At 40.3% G+C, this 22,687-nt stretch overlaps 1 protein-coding gene across 2 annotated transcripts in view; it reads left to right on the forward strand.

Annotated features, from left to right (window-relative positions):
• The window catches only part of ZNF407 (zinc finger protein 407), a 499,483-nt gene that overhangs the window by 322,048 nt on the left and 154,748 nt on the right, over positions 1-22,687 (forward strand). For both annotated transcript variants that reach the window (XM_075826495.1, XM_075826496.1), the window contains one exon: positions 13,226-13,346. In XM_075826495.1, coding sequence (XP_075682610.1) covers positions 13,226-13,346 — 121 coding nt within the window. The remainder of the gene's footprint in view (positions 1-13,225; positions 13,347-22,687) is intronic.

Here is a 22,687-nt window from a genome sequence, read left to right on the forward strand (position 1 = left end):
TCTCACTGGTAAAATTAACCTAGCCTAAAAATTCTAGACTGTTCATGTCTTTGACAGTGGGCAAACTTACAAAATCAGCAAGGGATCAAATACTTATTTCCTTCACTGTATACGTTAAATGGATGACATCATAGCCTCTGACACATGCCATACAGTGGCATCCGTTACCTATAGACTATTATGGCATCCGTTTAACCTATATGTCTATAAAAACTCATGACATATGTAGTAAATACCATAATAGCCTATTTCACAGCCTTTGTCTACGTCGGGAGCTCTGCTGTTGTCCTTAGCAACGAATACTGCTGTCAGAGGGTTAATCCCCTAACTTTCCGAGTCCTTAAAGGCAAATGTAAGTCGTTTTGCAGTGATATGAGAGTGGGGCACTATGTCACAGCATAAAAAGCCAGATTTGCCATTCAGTAATCTGGAAAAGATGGATAACTATGTATGTGGAAGCTATAATGGTGACCTTGTTTTCCTAGAAACAAATATAACCAAAAAAGCTGAATTAAATTTCAGTTAATGGGACTGAGCGAGGTTGTGCTGTAACACAGCCTTAGGCCTCATGCATGCACGCGAACATATTTTTTCCCTTCCGTAAATACTGGCGTAAATACGGGTCCTTGGTCACACGTATTCGACCCGTATTGCATTATCGTATTGCATTAAATACGGGTCCGGTGTCACCAGTATTCCACCCGTATTTACGGGCACGTATTCTCTGCAAAATTGCACTGCAGTAATCGGCAGCCCTTCTCTCTATCAGTGCAGGATAGAGAGAAGGGACAGCCCTCTCCGTAATAAAAGTAAATGACATTCATACTTACCCGGCTGTTGTCTTGGTGACGCGTCCCTCTCTTCACATCCAGCCCAACCTCCCTGGATGACGCGGCAGTCCATGTGACCGCTGCAGCCAGTGATTGGCCTGTGATTGGCTGCAGCGGTGACATGGGCTGAAACGTCATCCCAGGAGGCCGGACTGGAGGAAGAAGCAGGGAGTTCTGGGTAAGTATTAACGTCTTTTTTTTTTTTTTTACATGTTGATCTATATTGTGATCGGTAGTTTCTGTCCAGGGTGCTGAAACAGTTACTGCCGATCGTTTAACTCTTTCAGCACCCTGGACAGTGACTATTTACTGACGTCGCCTAGCAACGCTCCCATAATTATGGGTGCACACACGTAGTCACCCGTAATTACGGGAGCCCCATAGACTTCTATGGGCCTGCCTGTGCCGTAATTACGGCCTGAAATAGGACATGTTCTATATTTTTCAACGGCACGGGCACCTTCCCGTAAGCATACGGGGAGGTACCCGTGGCCAATAGAAGTCCATGGGCCCGTAAAAACGTGCCGTAATTACGGGCGTTTTTATGTTCGTGTGCATGGGGCCTTAGCCGTATGGATGATGCTGTGCAAGGTAGTGCAGTGAAAAGGCCGCTGCCCCTACGTTCTGCTAATATGTCGGGGTCCCGGATGTTGGACCCCCATCGTTAATAAATTAATATTAATGTAATATCCTAGAAAAGAGTAATTTATATTTATGTGTGCTATGATGGTGATCCTTTTATAGTATATGGAGTACATACGTGCGGAAATGAGGGCCGTGAATTGCAAATCACCTACACGAAAGCAGCAATATAAGATAATCTACTGTCTACCTCTTAAACTATAGTGGAAAAATGCTAATTCTATTATGTCACTCAGTCAGGGGTTTGAACGTAAGGCACGTCAATGTATGTGACAAGAATGTCATCCTACACGTTGTATGTATATATAACAAAAGTCTGCTGCTTTTAGAAACTACAGAATATTCGAAAAATTTCATAACGTTAGCCATTCAGCAAAATATTAATTGCAACTGTTCTTAATTTGCTTCCTCTGAGAGACATGTCTCACTTTTCTCTCTTGAATTAGAAGCAGTCTTTTCAACTGCGATCATAGAAGCCCCTAGTCAGTTCATCATTCATTTGAAGATTGCTTTGTACTTCATAGGCTACACAGTCTTGACAGCTTCAAGAGACATCGTGACATATAGTAGTATTTTGTTCAATCAACAGCATAGCCACCTCCAATTATACCGGAGATGATTGACAAATAGCTACCAAACGGAACTTCTGAATTATGTGACTGTCTTCTCTGTGAAGGATATATGTGGCATAAATGACTAGGAATTGTTTTTTTTACTAAACCTGACAAGTAACATTCATTAATTATAGGGAAAGTAATAAGAGTGGATGCATCAGAGGGATTTTACATTGCCATTTTAACAAGCACTACTTGATATCAAGACAAAAATCTTAAAAAAAAATCACTCCCAAGATGCATTTCATCTATAAAGCTAAATGACTGTAGGTAGTGGGGATGCTTTTTACAGGTTAATCATAAATGTACCTTTAAGATATGAATCATCTATCGAAAGTTGAAATTTAGTATCAAATTAGAAATGTTTTTCAGACTAACAAAATAATGACGTTGAACTGTTAGGCCAGGTTCGCACGGGGCGGATACGCTGCGTAAAAATCACGCAGTGTGTCCGACCTGGTACCCGCAGTATATTCTGTCTGAGAAATCGCACCACATAGTAGTGCATTCTTTCGGACAGATTTTCCACTGCAGAAAGCCGCGGATAAAAAGCGCTCATGCTTATGTAGGCCCGTTGTCATGTCGATGCGTCCCTCCTGTGCAATCCGGTCCGGTCTCAGATGACTTCTCATCCCATGTGACCGCTGCTACAGCCTGTGATTGGCTGCAGCGACGGTCACATAGGATGTAATGTCATCTCAAGAGGCCGGCCTCCTGGGATGACGTCTCATCCCATGTGACCGCTGCTACAGCCAGTGATTGGCTGCAGTGGTCACATGGGATGCAACGTCATCCCAGGAGGCCGGACTGGACAAAGAAACACAGACTTCTGGATAAGTATGTTTTTTTTGTTTTTTTTCCGTAGTTGCGATTTTTGCGGTGCAAAAGTTGCAACACTTGGCTTTCTGTTGAGGGATTTGCATCCCCATTGAATTCAGTAGGAAAAACCTTCAACTGAAAACGCAGCATAAATTGACATGCTGCAATTTATTAACGTTTATGCTGCGTTTGTTTTCCGCAGCGTGGGCATGAGATTTTCTAAATCTCATCCATTTTGCTGCTACTATAAATGCTGCGGAATTTCCGCACGGAGTTCCGTTGCAGAAATTCCACAGCGTTTATGCTATGGGGGAACCCGGCTTCAAGGAGTAACATTTTTGTTAGGCCCTTTAAAAGCCGTTTTTTTTAGTCAAAAAGGTGACCACCAGCCATCCAGTCTGAAGATGCTGTCAAGCAAATCCTCTTATCTCAGGTTCCTGACCCCCAGTTAGTGTGACATGAGTGGGGTATTAGGATTAACGTCAGTCACACCTGAATTTTTCTATTGGAGTGGAGTGGGGCTTATGCATTTACAGTGGGCAATGAGGAATGGAATAGCTGGGACCGTAGTAAATATAGTCTTAAACATGAAGTCTCTAAATTGCCACCATATATGCACACTAATGGCACCCCCCCCCCCCTTCTTGCAACCTTCACTTCATCCTCAGATTTGCGTGTGAAGAGATGCGATGTTTTGAGGCAGTACCTTTTTTTTATTGAATCAACAACACAATAGAGTCACATGGAGAAATGATGACTGGCAATTTATTGATTGACTCACGTTTGGTGGTTGTGGCGCTGTTTGAAACAACACTACTACTTTAACAAAGATGCAGCAAAGGTTAAATGGTTCTACCTGTGGCAACTGATGCTATCATGAGGTAGGAGTTCCAGGAAGTGTTACTAGAGCATTTTCTATTGTAAACCACATGCATGTAAAACCTTACATGCATTTTTTTGGTAGCAGTTTTCCCAATTTAATTCAGTAGGGATAAATAGAAGGGGTAAGCTATGATGCTGCTTAAAAAATGCAGCAGACCATCTAAACTACAGTGCACACCTCTCCACTGCAGATTGTGAACTGGATCATATAATCTGAACAAGCTTGTGTGTGCCATCATAAAATAGTGAAAAATGTTTTTGTAATGTGTAGTAACTGCATGGGGTAAAGATAGTTACATATAGTTACATCGTTTGTACGGTTGAAAAAAGACACATGTCCATCGAGTTCAACCAAGGGATGGGAAAAGGGAAGTAAAAAATTTCTACACATAGGAGCTAATATTTTTTTGTTCTAGGAAATTTTCCTCAGTAATGCTTTGTAAAGTGGTAATATTACCTCCCTGTCCCACGAGTCCATGCCTCTTTTAATACACGACAATATCTTGCTGGCCTTTGAAGCAGCTGATTGACACTGCATGCTGTTATTTAGTTTATGATTTACAAGTACACCCAGATCCTTCTCAACAAGTGACTCCCCCAGTGTAGCTCCCCCTAGGACATATGATGCATGCAGATTGTTGGTACCCAGGTGCATAGCTTTACATTTATCTACATTAAACCTCATTTGCCAAGTGGACGCCCAAACACTGTTTGTTTAAATCCGCTTGCAATTCACGAACATCTTCCATAGACTGAACGTTACTACATAGCTTGGTGTCATCTGCAAAAATAGAAATAGTGCTAATAATCCCATCCTCTATATCATTAATAAATAAGTTGAATAATAGTGGTCCCAGCACTGAACCCTGGGGTACACCACTTATAACCGGGGACCATTCAGAGTAGGAATCATTGACCACAACTCTCTGGATACGGTCCTTGAGCCAATTCTCAATCCAATTACAAACGATACTTTCTAAACCTATAGTCCTTAATTTACCCATTAGACGTCTATGAGGGACAGTGTCAAATGCCTTTGCAAAGTCCAAAAACACTTTATCCACAGCGGCCCCTCTGTGCAGGCTTCTGCTCACCTCTTCATAAAAACAAATCAGGTTGGTTTGACAGCTTCTGTCCTTGGTAAAACCGTGCTGGCTGTCACTTATATTACTATTTTTTGTCACATAATCCTGTATATAGTCCCTCAATAGCCCCTCAAACATTTTCCCCACGATGGATGTTAAGCTTACTGGTCTATAATTAACCGGGGAAGACCTAGAGCCCTCTTTGAAAATAGGCACCACATTTGCCCTGCGCCAGTCCCTTGTCACTATACCAGTCTCTAGAGAATCTCTAAATATTATGAAGAGGGGGACAGAAATAACTGAACTAAGCTCTTTAAGAACTCTAGGGTGTAACTCATCTGGTCCCGGGCCTTGTGTACATTTATTTTATTTTATTAAGCTTGGACCATATCTACATTCATCCAATTCAGTATATCAACTGATATATTAACAGCACTGGCAGTGGCTACATCAGCTGCTCTTTCTTCTGTTGTATATACAGAGCTGAAGAACCCATTTAGTAACTCTGCCTTCTCTTGATCCCCTGTGACCAACTCCCCATTACCACTATCTAGGAATCCTACATGTTCAGACCTTGGCTTTTTAGCATTTATAAACTTTAAGAATTTTTGGGGATTTCTTTTTCTATCTTGGCCACCTGCCTTTCATTTTGTACTTTTGCTGATTTTATTAACTTTTTACAAATTTTATTAAGCTCTTTATAATTTACAAAGGCTACAGCTGTACCCTCAGATTTGGATTTTTCAAATGGCCTTTTTTGTCATGTATTGCCCGTTTAACAGAAGGTGTAAGCCATGTGGGGTTTAATTTTAGTCGTTTATACTTGTTACCTATAGGAATACATTTTGCACTATAATTACCCAAAGTAGATTTGAAAATCTTCCATTTATCATTTGTCCCATTATTTGACATTAGTTCTTCCCAGTCTATATCCTGAATTGCAGCCCTCATCCTGGGGAAATTTGCCTTCTTAAAATTAAGTGTTTTTGCCCTCCCAGCCTGTGTTTGTTTTTTACAGTATATGAAAAATATGACTATATTGTGATCACTGTTACTGAGGTTTTCATGAACATTGACATTCCCAACAAGCTCTGCATTATTAGAAATTACCAGATCCAGCAGAGCTTCACCTCTAGTCGGGTCTTCCACAAACTGGCCCATAAAATTTTCCTGCAACAGGTTGAGGAAATGTCTCCCCTTTGCAGTTGAAGCCGAACCATGACACCAATTAATATCCCGGTAATTAAAATCTCCCATTATCACTACTGTACCCGCCTGTGCAGTCCACTCCATCTGTTTATATAGCTGAACTTCCATCTCCTCAGTTATATTGGGGGGTCTATAGATCACACCAAAAGTAATTTTTTCAGTGTTTACCTCCCTTTGTAATTCCACCCACAAGGTTTCAACCTCCTCATAATCTTCACCCTCTATTGTCTCTTTCACACTCTCCTTCATATCACTTCTCACATACAGACATACACCACTGCCTTTCCTATGTCTTTCCGAAACAGTGTGAAACCCTGTAGATTTTCAGCCCAGTCATGTGAAGTCTCTAGCCATGTTTCAGCAACACCCACGATATTTATATGTTCCACCAGTATCAAGGCCTCAGGCTCCCCCATTTTGCTTGTTAGACTTTTGGCATTTGTGAACATACATTTTAACTTGCCTTTAAATGTTTCACTTTCAGTATCAGAAATGTGATTATTTGACATTATTTGGGCATTTTTTTTTTATTGCTGTAAAGGATCTCCTTATCCGGTTGTCTAGTCCTCTCCCCACAGTCTGTTTCTCTCCCTACCAATATAGTCTGACCCCTCTCTAACCTGACTACCCCTTTATTTTCTACATCGACCTCCCTCCTCAGCCCTAATTTAAATACTCCACCACCCCAGCTAGAATTCTCTCCCCCAGCACAGCGGACCCCCTTCCATTTAGGTGCATATCATCTGCAGAATACAGTTTGTACACCAATGAAAAGTCAGCCCAGTGCTTTAGGAACCCAAAGCCTTCTCCTCTACACCAAGACTGAAGTCGTGCATTTAATTCCCTGAGCTCCCGCTGTCTTTCTTGTGATGTGCATGGCACAGGCAGTATTCCTGAGAATGCTACCTAGGAGGTCCTTCCCTTCAGCTTGTAGTCTAGTTACTTAAAATTATTTTTAAAGAGGCTCTGTCACCAGATTTTGCAACCCCTATCTGCTATTGCAGCAGATAGGCGCTGCAATGTAGATTACAGTAACATTTTTATTTTTAAAAAACTAGCATTTTTGGCCAAGTTATGACCATTTTTGTAGTTATGCAAATGAGGCTTGCAAAAGTCCAAGTGGGTGTGTTTAAAAGTAAAAGTCCAAGTGGGCGTGTATTATGTGCATACATCGGGGCGTTTTTACTACTTTTACTAGCTGGGCGTTCTGATGAGAAGTATCATCCACTTCTCTTCAGAACGCCCAGCTTCTGGCAATGCAGATCTGTGACGTCACTCACAGGTCCTGCATCGTGTCGGCCACATCGGCACCAGAGGCTACAGTTGATTCTGCAGCAGCATCAGCGTTTGCAGGTAAGTAGCTACATCGACTTACCTGCTAACGCCGATGCTGCTGCAGAATCAACTGAAGCCTCTGGTGCCGATGTGTCCTCGCTCGTCTGACACGATACAGGACCTGTGAGTGACGTCACAGCGTGATCTGGCAGAAGCTGGGCGTTTTGAAGAGAAGTGGATGATACTTCTCATCAGAACGCCCAGCTAGTAAAAGTATTAAAAACACCCCGATGTACGCATATAATACACGCCCACTTGGACTTTTACTTTTAAACACACCCACTTGGACTTTTGCAAGCCTCATTTGCATAACTACAAAAATGGTCATAACTTGGCCAAAAATGCTCGTTTTTTTAAAATAAAAACGTTACTGTAATCTACATTGCAGCGCCTATCTGCTGCAATAGCAGATAGGGGTTGCAAAATCTGGTGACAGAGCCTCTTTAAGGCTCCTCCACCTACCATTAATTCTGTCATTGGTAGCTACATGGACCACAACATCTGGATCATCACCAGCCCCTCCCAGTAATTTATCCACCCGTTCCACCACATGCCGAACCCTGGCACCAGGGAGACGGCAAACCATTCGATTGAGGCAGTCTTAGCGTCAAATTATTCTATCCGTCTTCCTGATTACAGAATCCCCTACTACTACCAATTGTCTTGCATTACCTGCATTACCATCCCGCCGACTACTAGCTGGGCTGTTCTCCCGGCTGTTAGGGAGATCAGTATCCACTAGGGCTGCCATTTCTGAGAACGACACCCTCGCATCATCACCCACTTTGGCAATTTTGCTTGGAATATCAGAAACAGGATTGGCCTTCCTTCTCAAGATTGTCTATCACCCTCAGTGTTGCTTTCTGCTCCTCCAGATCTCTAATGCGAGCTTCCAGGTGAACAACATGCTACAGAGGTATTCCGGCTCCAGTCGTGAATAGATATGGCAAACTGTGCACTGAAGAAAACCTCCAATCTTGCTATCCATTAACCCAGTTACAAAAAAACAGTGAACAATTATTAAAGTAAAAGAAGAGTACTTACAGGGGATTTAACTCCCCTTTTTAATTCGGTTTTATAACTCCACTTATATCACAAGCCACTTAATTCAGCTAGCTCAGAACAGAGCTAGCTCAGAGTGAGTGCTGCAGGCTAATTTAAATCACCTGTGATCAATTAACCCCTCCCCTTAGTCAGCTGCTCTGTCTCCACAGATGAGCCAGTGTCTACATTGTAAATAAATCAACAGTCGATTTATATTAGTATTGCACCATCAATTCGGAATTCCTGCTTATCATATGGCATCGGCATTATATTGGATTGCAGGGGTCAATATAGTAATGCTCAGCAGATAGTTGTCACGTACGGGGAGAAGTAGATCTACTGAGGTTCCACAGATTTGGCTTTGGGCTAAACCCAGGAGTGCAATCTAAGGTACCCCCTGTTCTTCACCCTTCAACCTCTGTACAGGGATCTTAACTTTGCTGCTGGGGAAAAACTAGGTTGCTACCCCAGGAGTACACTCTGTTCACAACAGCTGACGAAACCGAAGAAATGTCACGAATGCGGGACAAGGACAGTAGGCAGAGGGCATAGTCAGATGGCCAGACCTCCGGGTAGGCACAGTACAATCAATATCAAAAGATGGTCAGAGGACAGGCAGCAGACAATAGACTTGGTCAAAGGACAAGGCGGATCAATCACCAAGGGACGATATAGAAAATTACAGACTGAGTAGGATAAAGCACCCTTTCCCCATCACTATGAAGAGTGATGGGCAAGGGTCCATAAGTAGTAAGAAAAGTCTCACCATTGGCTGGAGAAGCAGAGAATTTGGTGCGTACTGGCCCTTTTAAAATTCAAGAGTCAGCGTGCGCACAGAAAAGGTCCCAGCAGGAGAGCAGCGGTGGACGGAGCATCGGACAGCGGCGGGAGTGAGCAGGCCATTGACAGAGAGGCATGACCGGAAAGCAGTGGTAGAGAGTGGAGCGTTGGACAGGGGATGCTAGGACATGGTAAATACTAACGTCATTGTGACCTGTCTAACGTGATAGTTTGGACACTTTTTACATCCCTATAGATGAAGAAACGTAGGCTATTAATGTGTGATAGGTGGCTGTTGGCCCCAGGAAATCCACCGATCAGCAGAATGCCAAAACCCCTTTACTGCTGTACAGCAATGTCTATACAAGTGTCGATGTGTCGTGCCAGGTACTGGAACTCAACCACACTCTTATATTCATTCAATGGGCTTATCAGCAGTACTAAACCGTGCCCCTTTTTGCTGATCGGTTGGTGTCCTAGGGGGTAGGCTAAGGAAAAGCCTTCAATGTAATATCCTGGAAAAGCCCTTTAAGCTTTGTGTTTTGTATTTTTAGCTCAGTATTAAGAGTTTAGTCTTGATGGCCAACTGGCCTCACTAGGGACACATGCTTTACTTTTGTCTCTCATGTGCTGCCTCCTGTGCCCTAGGGGATGGCAAATTCAAATGATGATACTTTCCCCAGAATAATGATAAATTAAAAGCACTACTTTTAGCTGAGAACTCTGCCCAACCTTAAAGAACAGTAGAGCTAATACGGTTTTTTTTGGGGGGTAGTTTTCCCATCTCCAAAAGTTCCGATGTGTGTTCTCGCTTATCTATGTTTATGTACCCTTCTCTATATTTAGGCTTTGTAAAAAAGTCATGTATGTGTCTTTGCATATCCCTCGAACCAGCTCCGGCTGTGGTGTGGTGTGTTGCGTTGGGATGTAGTCAAGGGTCACATTTAGGTTCCCCACAATATATTGAGCTGACCACTGTTTTACAGTGTACTCAAATTTCCATCCAGGACTCCTTGTTTATGTATGAGTGTAGGTGAGTTGTGTTTCATAATTCTTGACTTCTCTAGTGGCAGGAACAAAACACTACATTTTAGTCAAGTTAACTTGCAAATGTATTTAATACAGTATGATTTACTTAAGTGATAGATGCTTAGTAGCTACATTTTAAATCAAGGATGGAAAATGTACTAGATGATTATTGTCATGACAGTGCAGAGTCTGTGCTGCTACTGGGACGGAGAATAGGAATATTAAAACGATCGGCTACAGATGAGAGATTTTCTAGCTTTATTTCAATAATGTTCCCTATTAATACTAATTACACACTGCCCATTTAAAGTCCGCGAGTAAGCTCAGAGGCGGAGAAAGTGGAGAGGAAATGATCACAAATCTGTGAAGCCATCAATGAATAAGTGCTCAAGTTAATATACTGAAATAAAATAGCTGCTTGAAGTTTTAGTTGGTTATCATTTAGATTTTTTTTGGTAGGGAACAGCTCCTACATTTCAAGCTTTCAAAAATAGTATTCCAGATTTAAGAAATTATGAATATCAGTCTATATAATGAATGAGTATTTACGGTAATTAGTAAATCATAAATTACAATTACTTAATAAGGTGTGAGATATAGATGTTTCTTTTTATTTCTTATGGGGTAAATTGGTCATGGAAAAATTTGTAAAATGTAAATGTCACACCTGCAATTTTGAGTGTTATACTTCAATGCACTACAATCGATCCGCACAATGGAGGGGCCACCCTGCATCGTTAACAATGAAAGGAATGAAACCCCAGCCAATCGGCACAATAAATGGTCTTTACATGCACAATATGGCGAAAAGTTTATGGACACCCTTCCGGTTTTTCTTTAGTTCAGGTGTTTCAGCCACATCCATTTAAAGAAGCTGCATAAAAAAAAAAATCAAGCACACAGCCATGTAATCTCCATAAACAAACATTAGTAGTATTGTGGGTCAAACTGAATAACTCCGTAAATTTAAATGTGGCACTGTCATAGGATGCCACCTTTGCCACAAGTCAGTTTGTGAAATTTCTGATCTGCTAGATCTGCCCCGGTCAACCGTAAGTGCTATTATTGTGAAGTGATAGCTTCTACGTGTAACAATAGCTCAGCCACAAAGTGCTAGATCGCATATACTCAAAGAACGGGGCAGCCGAGTACAGAAACGTGTGGCACGTAAATATCAATTACCCTCTGTTGTATCACTCACTACAGAGATCAGAACTTCCTCTGGTAGTTACATCAGCATGAGGACTATGCATCAGAAGCTTCATGAAATGGGTTTCTATGGTCATCCCGACAATTCTCTTTTGGATGTGATGGTCAGGTGCCCACTTAGTTTTAGCCAGTTAATATGGGCAAGATTTATTAAGACTGGCATTTCACATCCCAGTCTTAATATAAAGATTGCTGGAATAAGATGTATCTAATTTATTAAGAGGTGCATGCCTCTTAATAAATTGGGCGCATATCTTGCTGTCCGTGTGCCTTTTAGGGAAATCTACACCAGCTTAAAGCTCTGGATTTTCCCAATAATTTACGCCAATTTCTGGCATAAATTTTAGTAAATTTGTTGGGCTGCTTCAGGTTATGCACCTATCATTAAGCCATGCCCACTTTATGGAAAAGTTACGACTTTTATACGCCACAAATCTAGAGTACTTAATAAATTTGTTCCTGTATGTCCAAAGAGGTGCTTGTCTTTTTTTCTGCACAGAAGTTATTCAGTGCATTATAGTTAAAAAAGTAAAAGTCCCAGTGGGATTAAGAAAAAAAATGTTAAATAAAGAAAACACAATTTCTTTCACAAAACAGCTTTTATTCAAAACATATTTGGTATCCCAATAAGCATAATGACCTGTACAATGAGTTAAAGGGGTATTTCAGCCTTCATCATTTTTCACCTATCCACTGGAAAGGTGAAATGCTAAATTAGTGGGGGACTGATCACCAGAACAGTGGACCCCCAGTCCCCTGTTCCCCCAAGACGGCAGCTGGGAGGAGTTTGCATTCAGCGGAGGCCGGGCATGTGCGGTGCCACTCTATATATAGTCTGAGACTGTTGGACAGAGCCAAGCGCTGTGCAGGGAGCAGGACCCCCTCTATGACACCCATGTTTCCTAATAGGGCATACGGACAGGGTTGTCTCTATGACATAACCCATTTAAATGAAAACATCTGAGTTTTAAAAATATATTTCCAAAGGAGCTATAATTCATTTGTTATACAATGCGATCACCTTGCAAAGAATGCAGTACGTGATTCCTGCAGTATCCGGTTAAATGTAAAGAATACTTGACACATAGAGAGCAGAGAGCCCTATGTATATAACCTTACAATGTACAGGATAAGGGGTAGATAGAAGTGTCCTTTATCATATTGATGCTGATGTTATCTTGCTGTACTTACTGTAATAGTAATGCCCAGGGGAATTGCAGGTTTAAAGCACCCTTGCAGTTTTGCCTTTATGCTTCTGGATTCTCACTGTATTGATATGTATTCTACAACGTAGGAAAAAAGTGTCTTGTGACTATATCAATAAAATAGATTTTCATATGGCAGCAACATACATCATACGTCTTTATTAAGTACAATAACGGGGGGGGGGGGGGATCGTCTAATATGTAGCACTGCTCAGAATGCTTCTTTCATGCTGATCTGCAACTAAGTTATCAGGATAAATGTAGCATTTTAAGAGCCATTTTACCTAAATTTGGATATGTAAAAAGTAGTTGGTGCGATTTATTAACCAATCAAACATGCTTGCGTTGGCTCCATTTTTAAGTATATAACCATGAGATCTCCTGGCTACTTCCATCTGTGTCAAGGAAGACATGAGGATCATTGTGGCCAGTCTACTATGTGAGTGGGGATATTAAGTCTGTCCTTAAAGACGCATTTTCTCATTAATCTGTATCTCTAAATTATGTTATTTAATAAAGTTACATATTACTGTATATTACAGGCGAGAAACCATTCAAGTGTGATGAATGCAATTTTGCTTCTACAACTCAGTCTCATTTAACACGGCACAAGCGAGTCCACACAGGGGAGAAGCCATACATGTGTCCATGGTGCGACTACAGGTAATAGAATTCAATTAAGTGGGGTCGTTTAATTTATTTCGACTCAATATGTTACTGATATTTAGAAGTTACAAATAATTGACAAATCTGTTTATACCGGTTTCAGAGGGCTTTACATGTGCTACTGCTTAGAAGGTTTCTTACTGTGCAAGGCCAAATATTTCAAGCAATTTATTTGCTATTTACCTTCATATCTAATCACCTTCTTGTTTGTAGATTGTTTGCTTTATAAATCATGGGTGCCTTTCATAAGCAAAATAATGCAATGATGCCCTTTTGTAATGTCCCGTATTGTCATATGTAGTACAAGCAAGGTCAACCAGCAGACTGCGCCACTGCTGTGGCAGCATCAAATCATGTTATACAGCAGAGAAGCGGGCAATATGCCTCGTCATGTAGCATAGCCAGACATGCTTCTGGTGCTACAGTATCGTGATCCTGTCTGCCTTCTGCGGAGTCCATGTATAGCAATAAGACGGTGCTGGACAGTCACATTGTACTAGATCATTGTCTTTCCTGCTGCAAGCTTTGCAGAAAGGCTTGGTGGTGCTCAAACTGTACATGTCTGCACTAAATCTACTTATGAGTCCCTTTGTTAACATATTACCCTGCGAACAACAGTTTTGCGGTCTACACAATATGAAATGCCGTTTGTGCAAGTAGTTATATGATGTATGTTGTAGAGCCAAACGCATGTAACAGCTTTGGTAGGCCAGATAATAGCCAGCGGTTATATAAGAAAAATGTAAAGTCACAGAAAAAACCGACTGATCAAAAAAAACGACACAATAAAACGTAACTTTTACTTATTATTGATGAAAAAGGAAGTAGTCCTTTAAAAAAGGAGAGTCGTTAAAAAATGCTATAGGGAAAACAAACTGACCCTGTTAAACCTACCAGGTCTCCCGGCCTAAACAGAGAAGGAAGGTTGACCTGGTAGGGTTTAACAGGGTCAGTTTGTTTTCCCTATAGCATTTTTTAACGACTCTCCTTTTTTAAAGGACTACCTCCTTTTTCATCAATAATAAGTAAAAGTTACGTTTTATTGTGTCGTTTTTTTTGATCAGTCGGTTTTTTCTGTGACTTTATGTATATTGTTGTTAAAATCATGTGAGGTTTTGTTTTTACACTTTGCAGTCACAATTGTTAAAATTCCTTATAATTGCTAAGATAAACACAATCATATGGCGGCCCTTTTTGCTTTTTTTCTTTTACTTTGGCACCTGCAATTATTCATGTGCTATTTCGAAAATTGATATCTGTAGAGTTTTACATGTTTCTACACTAATAAAAAAATAATAATTCATTATGCACTTCGCTGTCTACTATGGGCCAAACACCTTGTAAAAAGTACAAACGCATGGCTCTAAACATTGCCGTATAATATCTGATATATTTCAGCAGTGGTGGTAAATGCATGTTTAATATAATATATAGTTATTCATGCTTCAAGGTCAGATCAAGGTCTGTGCAAGATATTGTGTGGAGCCACCTCTGTAATGTTTCTATTTTATGTGGAGAATTCCTTCCAAAAATCAGGCTAAGCTAAGAAGTCTATGAACCCGTACTCCATTTGCTTGGTTATCTGAGGAAAGCCGATCAGATACGAAGCAGCTCAGCGCTCACCAGAGTTCTTCTGCTGTTTCCTTTTAGCGCTCAGTTGGCTTCTCAGTATTTGGACACCCACCGACCAAAACTTCTGACATGTCACTATGAGATGTCAAAAGTTTAGATACCCTTTAACTGTTTTATCTATCTATCAGCTTAACATTGAGAAAATAAAAACTGGATTAGGGTATGTTCACACGGCCTATTTACGGACGTAAATCGGGCGTTTTTGCCCCGAATTACGCCCGAAAATAGCGCCTCAATAGCGCTGACAAACATCTGCCCATTGAAAGCAATGGGCAGACGTTTGTCTGTTCACACGAGGCGTATATTTACGCGCCGCTGTCAAATGACGGCGCGTAAATAGACGCCCGCGTAGAAGAAGTGACCTGTCACTTCTTTGGCCGTAATTGGAGCCGTTATTCATTGACTCCAATGAATAGCAGCGCCAATTACGTCCGTAATGGACGCGGCGTTCAAGCGCCTGCACATGCCGGTACGGCTGAAATTACGGGGATGTTTTCAGGCTGAAACATCCCCGTAATTTCAGCCGTTACGGACCCCCGCCGTGTGAACATACCCTTACACTTAAGGGTGTTTATGAAGAGGATGGGGACATGGGTGATCCTACATTCTTAGCCTATACCCACCCAGGATGCATGTTACTGGGCTTACTGCTACAAACCATAGAGTGTTGGAGTAACCTGGTAAATTTACCCTTTTTATAATTGGGCCCTTTGTAACCTTCCCGTTGAGGGTGACTGCATCCCTCTAAGGCCTTGTTCACACAGTGCAGATTTGCTGCAGATTTTACATGCTTTTTTTTTTATAAACAAAACCTGAACAAAAGGCATATATAAAGGAATTCCTCATAGATCTGCTCTCCTGGATCCAATTCTGGTTTTGGCTGAAAAAATGCATGCAAAATCTTCAGCAAATATACACTGTGTGTACAAGACCTTATAATGACGGAGGCCTTTGTACTATCCTATTCTAACAAGAGGCATGTTATCTTAATTATCGGAAAGACCATGTTCTAGTCCTCCACCCCGGTCTTTCTTGACCACTGTTGTTCTTTATTTGTGAGCTATGTCTTTGCAATTCCACATTGGAAAATATTCTGGATGCAATTTTATTTTTATTTTTTTTCTGTTAAAGTGAAGCACTTGCAGTATCACACATTCAAAATGCTTATGCCACAATATCTGTTAAATTGCCTGTCGATTTAATTGGAATGTAATCTGCTATAATGCTTTTTTTTTCCTGCCTGAAAAATCTACACGTTGTTAACAAACCAAATCCTGTTGGCCTTTTATATTCGCCATGCTTCAGGTTTGTGTGTTCATGTTGGCGTATAAAAAACCTTATTCAATTTGCATATAAATATTTATGACATTTCATCCATTCAGGATATGTATATAAAGTATGTGGGCTTACTTTACAACTGCCTGTAGCCTTTTTCCTTACACTTGACTGCAATCATAAATATCCTGCACATTAAAAATCATGATCATCCACCAAATCATTTATTACTGTTCAGAGAAGACCTAAGTGATACGATCACAGCCTGATTGGTTGAATCACAAGCTGTAGAAAAGCTGGTCTTTTCCGCACACCAGGCAGAATTTGTAAATGAAGACTAGAAATTCAACAGAATTGTTTTCTTAAAAAAACAAACATATTTTGAAGAAAAATGATCAAATATTTTTTATGAATACAGATATTTTCAATATAAAATAAGTTTCTTCCCAGTTGGTGTCTAACAGGTTCCTTCGTGCCCATGTGAAATTCCATGTGTAGCGTTACCAACTTCTTAAGCTGATACATTATTTTAGATTTAGTAGGCATATATAATCACAATTTTGTACTTAGCATTATATATTTTTTATTTCATAAATACAATTACAAATAATATGATCTATGGATTATTGCTGTAAAATACAGTTAGAAATGAAAGCTATAGGGGGTGTTAGGTAGAGTTGTTGAGAGTGAACTTTACAACTTTACAAAGTGATCAGAAGTTAGTTTAAAGGAACACCCCAGGAGACACCGATACACTGTGTTATGTCTAGTGCAGGGCCTGAGGGGACAGTTATTGACACAGCGATCTAAAGAACCCCAAAAATAGAAGTCATGCACCTTCTCTTCAGTCCCTGCACTAGGCATAGCACATTGTATCATTTTTTTGTCTGGAGTGTTCCTTTAACAGAGTACTTTACTTCCTTGCACTTTGCTGACCAAGTACTTGCTTAAAGGGGTTGGACACTTTAAGAAAACTATCAGCAGCACATTCTAAACAGTATTATTGGTAAACTTACTATTTGACCTTGTTTGCAGTTCCGCGCCGTTTTCCTAGGGTCATAAGCCACACCCCTTTGTTATGAGAGCTGTTTCTTCCTTTATAGCCGCTGCTCCTGTCCATAATATGGCCAAGGATGGAGGAGCATGTGACTAGACACTTCGCCTCATATCCTCTATTGTAACACAAGGCGACCTGGAAACTAGCGCAGGCGCAGTGTGGAACAATGGAGGATGCAGAGTGATGTCTAGTTACATGCTCCTCCATCTTTGGCCATATTATGGACGGGAGATGCGACTAAAAGGAAGATACCGCTGTCCTAACGAGGGGGTGTGGCTTAGTCACCCCCCCCCCCCCCCCAGCCATAAGAATGGCTTTGCTTTGCTTGTTAGTGTTTGCTGCTTGGCTACATTTTTATATGTAAATCCCGTCTCATGTCTCATCATTGGTTCAGGCTGCTGGTCACTCTCTTCCTACTGCAGATCTGCTTGTTTAGATTGGCTGCTGTGTATAAACACAAGCCCACCACAAGTTCGCCAGGCAGTCCGTGCATGGAGTGCTAATTCCATAACAGATTGGATAGAATAATTATTAGGTACAAGCAGATAAACTAATAGTGATAAAAGTAGAACATCAGACAACTTTCACTCATATATTTAGCAAATAAGTCTCAATAAAGGGAAACCTGGAGACCTTCTGTCAGTTTCCTGATTCTAAGAACTTTTGCCCAATGTTTGCATTCAGGATATTAACTAACATGAAAACATCCTATGATTTAATTCACAATGACACACTCATTGCCTCTGGGATGCATACTTTCAGGTCCGACTAGTTGTGTTTATCAATGCTGATAGCTGTCGTATGCTGGATGCCAGTTCTTTTGATGCATTTCTTCATTCCAGTACTGACTGGGCTTTTATACTGTCATGGTTTATAGGGCAATACATAGCAACAGTAGACATTAGTAGGTAACTTTTAGTTTGTAGATCCTCTCTCCCATATGCATTATTTTCCTTAAAATGGGGGCAAATTGCAACACAAGGGAGTGATGAGATCTTCTGACCACAGTGTGACTGTAACCTAACATATGTGACTCTAGTATGTAACTTGGTAATGTACATCCAAGCATAAACCCATATAACCTACAAGACATTATAGTTTATAGTATAAACCTGGTCACTGTGTTGAAAAGTTGAAGACCCAAACAGAAAAAAGGACATTCAAATAATTTGGTTACCGTACATTTTTGCTTCAATTTATATATTCGACTTTAAAACCAAAACTACGTTTGGGGAGACTATCTACATGTTTTTACATTTCTCAGCATTGACTTGACCTGTAAACCGTCACTGTTCATGTTATATAAAAAAAAAAAAAAAAAAAAAGTTCTCACTTGTCTAAGTGTATCCAAACTTTTGCCACCACGATAAGCTAACCTGTGGTATCTAATTTTTTTTATAGTTACCGATGTTAGGTTGTGTTCACATCTGCGTCAGGGCTTCATTCCGTCTGAACGTTCCGTCGGAACGGATCACTGACTGACACAAACGGAAACCAGAGGTTTCCGTTTCTATCACCATTGATTTTAATAGTAAATGTAAATGGTTTCCGTTTGTCTCCGTTGTGCAGGGGTTTTGACGCAATCAATAGCGTAATCCACTACGGTTTCCGTTTGTCTCAGCCAGTGCTTAGTTCTGATGGAAATTCTGCCATTTGTCAGGACTCCGGCTACAGAGCATTGAGTCTGCATTGCTGAGTTAATGCTACTTTAAAAAAGGAATTAAAATTATATTCCAAATTTGATCACCGTATTTTTTCTATCCACTTCCAACCCCCTTTCATTTCTTTTTATATATTCTAGCTTCTATGCCGTATAATGAAATTCTCTTCCATGCCTCTTTAGCCTGAATGTCTATCATATGGAAACTACCTGCAGAAATCCTCAATGTGTTGACAGATGAATTCTCCTGTGACGTGTACTTTACCACTTCGTACACAAAAAAAGAGGTTGCTGAATTTAGTAATTTACAAGCCCTAGAATGTCCTAATAGTGCCCTTGCACCTAATGTAGTCCGTGCTGAGAAATAAAGGCACTAGTGGTGTATGGCCATATGTGTTTGCCTTCTGTATGACAGGAGTGACATGTTTCACGTATATATTTCACAAAGATACCCTTTAACAACCTGTTTTTACCAGCTAAAATTTTTGCAAAGTCTGACTGAAATATATATTTTTCTATTCTTACCATTAGCAACTTACTATAGGGTCAGTAATAGGTGATATATGTATCTAGTTGATGTCACTTTTACTATCTGTATTAAGAACTGCCTCATAATCTCTCATACCCTAGCACTTTAGAGGGGATATTTCAGACTACAAGCAAAGTTTTCCCAAATATTAGTTCCTAATTTCATCTGTCCCAAACATATTTCCGTTTTTACATCCTTATTACATGTATGTTCCTCCTGTATGATGCACAATCGAGGTAACATGATGAGTGAGTCAGTGTTGTAAAAGTAAAACTAATTTTTCCTTCACTCACATGAGCTATAGTAGGAGGAAGCTTTATTGTCCCTGGGAAGGTGATAAGGCAGAGTAATTGTATATTATACTGTCCTGGAACATCTGCCTGAAGACTGTTGGAGCAATTCATCTATCATGGACCATACAACATTTTTTGTCTTTCTGCTTTAACCCATCCCCACTGCTGGCCTGCATGAAGGTTTTGATAGGGACTGTGCCTGGGCTGGGGCTCACATTAATCAGTCCCCTTGTTCGACACTCCAGCTGACATAATTACAACCTGCGCACAGCAGTTATTCAAGTCGAGTCCTTGTCACTCGTGCTACGAAACTACACAGCTCAGATCCCCAAGGAGATTGCCTTATCACACCGAACAAGGGCTCACAGGAGTTGGAGAGAATAGAAATGGGAAAATGTCTGCTGGGAGTACTATATATTCCTTTTAAATAAGACATTTGAGAGACTTACAGGGGACAAAGAAGAGCTGAGTAAAGCCCAAAAAAGAATACGATATTCCGTTTAAAAGGAGTATTTTTTGTGATATAAAATATAAAGTCAATCTAGTAAACAGATATGATGGCAGATTTGTTTCAGGTGTATTTAAAAATAATAATTTTTTTGTTATAAAGAGCACAAGGAATTGTCTACATCGGTGTATGAAATAATTCAGACTATTTCAAACGGAGCTGAATGTGTTGGGTTAACATGTATTGTTCTTCTGGAGCTATGGGGAACATGTGCTTTCATTATTATACTCCTATAAGTGTCTGGATTTAAGGGAGCAACCGAAACCAGACACGTACCTGTTATCTTTCTAAAAATGTACAACTTGATTTTAATACCCAATGGAAAATATTTATATTTTTATGATATTCCCTACTGTCATTATTTTTATATTTCTGTCTCAAATCTGTCGACTGATTTATTCAGCAGTTATACATGTTACTTTACTGTTAATTCTACAGTGCATTCATTCATTTATCCCAGTACACATAAGGCTCTGTTTACACTTTGTGAACTATGTTCGGCGTATGTGCTAGGAAAGCCAAATGTATCCCTAGGGATCCATTCATTCTGCGTAAAAGGGGTGTCCTTTCGGCATACTAAATGACTAAATGAATGGAAAGGAGTGCATGACGCTGATTGGTCAGCGTCATCCACTCCTCTGTACAACGCCCACTTGGTCTAAAGTAAAAACACGCCCACTTGGGCATTAAGCAACTCATTAGCATAAATCTAAAATCGCAAATAAAGTGGTGAAAACAGATAAAATAAAAAGCACTCTTGTCACCTACATTATAGCGCCGATCTCCTTATGTAGGAGATAGGGCACTTATAATGTTTTGACAGAGCCTCTTTAATTGTCTTCTGATTGTAGCCGTACTCACTGGTAACCAGATCTTCTTTGATCTTTCTGGAGGTGATCATTGGCTGAGCCTTTACCATTTTGGCTAATCTTCGATCCATTGGAACAGTAGTTCCCCGCTTCCTTGCGCGTCTTTCAGGTTTTGGTTGCCCCTTTAAGGCATTTGAGATCACTTTGGCTGAGCAGAACAAATGTCTGGAATGACCCATTTTCCCCAGTATTTCAGAAGGATATGCACTATAACCAACATGTGTAACATATGCCACCCTCCTATCTTAAATAAGGGCCAACATTGACACCTGTTATTCCACAGAATGAATGACTTCACCAATGCAACTCCTCACTGCTATTATTTTGAACAAGCCCCTTTCAATGAATGATTCAATTACTCATCCATGTCCTAATTGTTGGGTCTGTTTATTTTCTACTACTCTACTACACTTACAAGTAAATTATTTGCTAGGTAGAAATATCACTTCTACCAAAAACATTGATTTATCAGGTTAATAATGTTGGACTGCTTTTTTTAACACTACTGTACCCCTGACAGAAGGCTCAAAAGTAGTGTGAACAGAGCCTGACGGTCTAAATAATATGATGAGACGTAACCCAAATGTGAGATTACTTCCCTTCAGTGCCTAGAACTTTTATTCGGTATTCATGTGTTGTGGAATCAATTTGGCAAGAGAAATTGTGGCAAAGATTGTACAATTGTTTACACTTAGATTTTAACCATGCTGTAAACAGAAAAATTGCCTTGTACATCCCTCCGTTAACTAATCAATTACTGTCAGGTTATTAAAAAAAAATTAACAAGCAAACTTGCGAGGGGGCAAAAATTCATGTTAAAGACAGCGGGCATGAAATGATATGATAAAGAGAATCTGTTGCCAATTTTTTCAATATAGTCTCTCTGGAAAAATTGTAATAGGTGCAGACAATTCTTAGGCATTTGCCGTTCTCTGAAGGAGTCTAAAGGCTAAGGTTTGTAGACTTGTTCAAGGAGGACGTAGACCAATTATATTCACTGTTGCTCAGCAGTGTATGTGAGATCTCATTACAGTGACTGTCATCGTATAGAAAAAGCTTCTAAATTATGTATTCTAAGTGGGATAAACAGAGGGTGACCACCATTCATTGCATGAATGGAAATTTAAGATTTGGTGTGACCACCCTTTGACTTCAGAACAGCATCAATTCTTCTAGGTACACTTGCATACAGTTTTTGAAGGAACTCGACAGGGAGGTTGTACCAAACATCTTGAAAAACCTATCACAGATCTTCTGTGGATGTAGTCTCTTCATGTAATCCCAATGATGTTGAGATCAGGGCTCTGTGGGGGCCATATCATCACTTCCAGGGCTCCTAGTTCTTCTTTACTCTGAAGATAGTTCTTAATGACATTGGCTGTATGCTTGGTGTCATTGTCCTGCTGCAGAATAAATTTGGAGGCAATCAGATGCCTCCCTGATGGTATTGCATGATAACTAAGTTTCTGCCTGTATTTCTCAGCATTACAGACACCATTAATCCTGACCAAATCC

The sequence above is a fragment of the Rhinoderma darwinii genome, chromosome 5 (genome assembly GCF_050947455.1).
Source record: "Rhinoderma darwinii isolate aRhiDar2 chromosome 5, aRhiDar2.hap1, whole genome shotgun sequence".
Classification (NCBI taxonomy): Eukaryota; Metazoa; Chordata; class Amphibia; order Anura; family Rhinodermatidae; genus Rhinoderma; species Rhinoderma darwinii.